General features: G+C 30.2%; 1 protein-coding gene across 1 annotated transcript; it reads right to left on the bottom strand.

Moving 5' to 3' along the window:
* Window positions 1-161: 161 nt before the first annotated feature.
* On the bottom strand, window positions 162-1,633 carry LOC136227934 (mitochondrial import inner membrane translocase subunit TIM8). Its single transcript, XM_066016738.1, has 2 exons — window positions 1,515-1,633; window positions 162-518 (listed from the first exon to the last, which is right to left on the bottom strand). The coding sequence occupies exons 1-2, from the start codon at window positions 1,560-1,562 to the stop codon at window positions 330-332; spliced, it is 237 nt and encodes a 78-aa protein (XP_065872810.1). The 5' UTR covers window positions 1,563-1,633; the 3' UTR covers window positions 162-329.
* Between the last annotated feature and the right edge of the window lie 1,264 nt (window positions 1,634-2,897).

The raw sequence follows: 2,897 nt of genomic DNA, 5'->3' as shown, positions 1-2,897 counted from the left end.
TACAGTGGCCTATTTATTAGCAATTTAGGACCAATAGTGAAGAGGTCTGCACTTCATCTTATAAAGTGCCATTTGACAATCTGGAGAGGATGCATATGCTTTGCCACAGCCCAAAATCAATGCCAACATTCATGCTAAAGATTGTAAGTAGAAAACATCAATTTGAGTGTTAAATGATGCTTAACCAATAGCATAAAAAAGAAGGGATTTAGTTTCTAAAGAAAAATACAGGAACAATTTGAAGTGATACAAATTGCCTAAATATAAGGGGGTAAAAAACAGTTCTTATGAGTAACTTATGAATTATGAGAATAAGGATCGGTCAACACTCATTGCATCGACTGAAAGCGTTTCATAATGATGAGGCTCATATCCATATATCGCTGTGCACAATTAGAAAGACATGCTGATTCACTTGAGCTGAACTTGCTCCCTGGTGTACTTGTGATGCATTTATCCCAGCAAGCGCTTGTAAGCTTCGCCACCATCTCTGTAACCATAGCTTTTTCCTTTTCTTGCTACGTTATGCCAAAGTAATTCGGAATTCAGGAAAACACAATGATCTACAATCTAACATCACTTAACAACAACATTTGCATAGGACCCCTTCAAGAAATTCTATCAAATAGGGGTAGCAATTTTTGACGTGACATGACAACACAATTTACCGAGATAACCCGACTGACGCTACAGAATTGACACGATTATCATATTTCAAGCATTTATATCATATACAACCATAGGGAACAAACATATAAAGTAACACGATTTTGACACGAAACCAGAAATTGCCATCCCTACTACAAAACAAATCAAACTCATTCCCATCAGGAATCACTCAAGTAATTTCCGCTCTCTAAGCAGAACGCAACCCTCAACCCTCAACTTCTATATGCAATCGGTACAATTAAATGTAGAATAGAACTTCTTCATCAGCAACCAAGGATAGAATAGCATATATAAACACAACAAGTATTACAAAAAAGAACAAAAAGGGGTGGTTTCAGTATGGTGTAAGCAAAATGCTAATGAATTTAGATCAACTAGACTATTATTGAATGTAATTATTTAACACAATCAATAGATGAAGTTTATTCTAAATTGAATCAACTTTTTTCATCAATCATCATAGCCTAAAATTTACAATTTCAGAATAGTTTTACAACCTATCAAATTATAAATTATCCTCTTCCTATCCCTCGTTATAAGTTTCCGAGACAATTAACTTACAGCAGCGCGAAGATTATATGATAATAACATAACCACATAAAATCGCCGCAAACTAAAACCTTAGCCATTATTGCCAATGGTGTACCTAATACATAATTCTGAAAGCCCACTGCTTTATCAGATAAACACTACGATTTCAAACTAGACACCCATGGTGGGAAAAGCCAAATACATAGACATAAACAAATTCAACAGCTAAGCCACCATTAAAAAGGAAGCATTAAATTGAAATTGAAGTTGAAAGGAAATTAACAAAGTAAGCAGGAGAAAGGAATTTGACTTACGTTAAGGAAGTTCTGCATTTCAGCTGAATTGAGAGAAGATGGATCCATGTTTGATGTTTCTAAAACACTCTCTGTCTTCTAATTCAACCTATAAAAACCCTAATGATAAATCTGCTCTTTGTGGGTTACAAACAAAACGATGACTAAATATAAGCCAGCGGTCGGGTTGGGTTCGCTCATTGGCAGACGCTCCAGAACCATAGCCTGCGAACCAGGCCCAATTTGTGTTATTATGGCTCCAATGGGCTCAATTCTTATTCAATTAAGAGAAATTTACGTATAAATTCATATCAAAACTATCTACCGTTATACATAATTTTCTATTATATCAAACTAATTAAATCATTACTTTTAATCTAATTTAAGAAACGAAGTTTATAAATTATAGATCTAAGATATATTTTATAGGGTTTAGGATTTATGAATTAGAGTTTAGAATTTTTAAATTAGAATATAAAAGCATACTTTATTTATTATATATGGAAAATAATAACATATTCAGAATTAAATTTCATAATCTTATTTAGTTGTAATTTTATATTTAATTATGATATTCATGTAGAAAGTCCAATAATTAATCTCAAGGGTAAGTTACATGATTATCATAAATAAATTAAATATTACCATTTTCCAATATTAAAAAGGAAATTCCAATTATATTAGAATTTAAAAAACCTTCACAATTTAGTTATTTCTAAAAAATAAAATCAATAATTGAATTTGATAAAACTAAAAATAAAAATATGAGATTTTGATATATTTATAAAGAAAAAATAATAAGATATAAATATATAAATTAATTAAGTGTAAAATAAAATTCAAACTTGTTTTTCTATATAATTTCCTCTAATCTCAATATAAAAGGCAAATAATTTGAAATTTTCAAAGGAAAAGGTTCAAATTTGATCTAATGTTTTTTGGAAAAATAATAATATATTTTTTTGTTCAAATAATTTTTTTTTCTATATCGAATTTCATTTTATGATCAGAACATGACTCTTTGTTTCATTAACAACAACCCTTCTTAATTAAAGTAACTCCAAAAGGAAAATATATCTTCTTTAAAGTTAGTTCATCTTATTACAAAAGTGAAATTGCCCTTTTTAGACACAAATAAGTTTCAAGAATCCTAATTACACGTAATGTTATAGTGGAATCACGAAATGCTGAATTCTTTGAAAATAAATTTTATGGCGATTCCACAGGAATAGAAACCTCAATAGCACCACAAATTGCTTCAAACTCAAATAGAAAAAGAGTTGTGGCTGATTCTTCTAATGAACCTAGAAGAAGTAAAAGAACTAGAAAAGAGAAGAATTTAGGTCCAGATTTTATTAATTCTCAAGCTATTCTCTTTCTGGTGGAGGAAAATAAAAATGGGAT

This window comes from Euphorbia lathyris, chromosome 1 (genome assembly GCF_963576675.1).
Source record: "Euphorbia lathyris chromosome 1, ddEupLath1.1, whole genome shotgun sequence".
NCBI classification, from domain to species: Eukaryota; Viridiplantae; Streptophyta; class Magnoliopsida; order Malpighiales; family Euphorbiaceae; genus Euphorbia; species Euphorbia lathyris.
The sequence above is the reverse complement of the archived record's forward strand: the minus strand, read 5'-3'. Positions and strand labels throughout refer to the sequence as shown.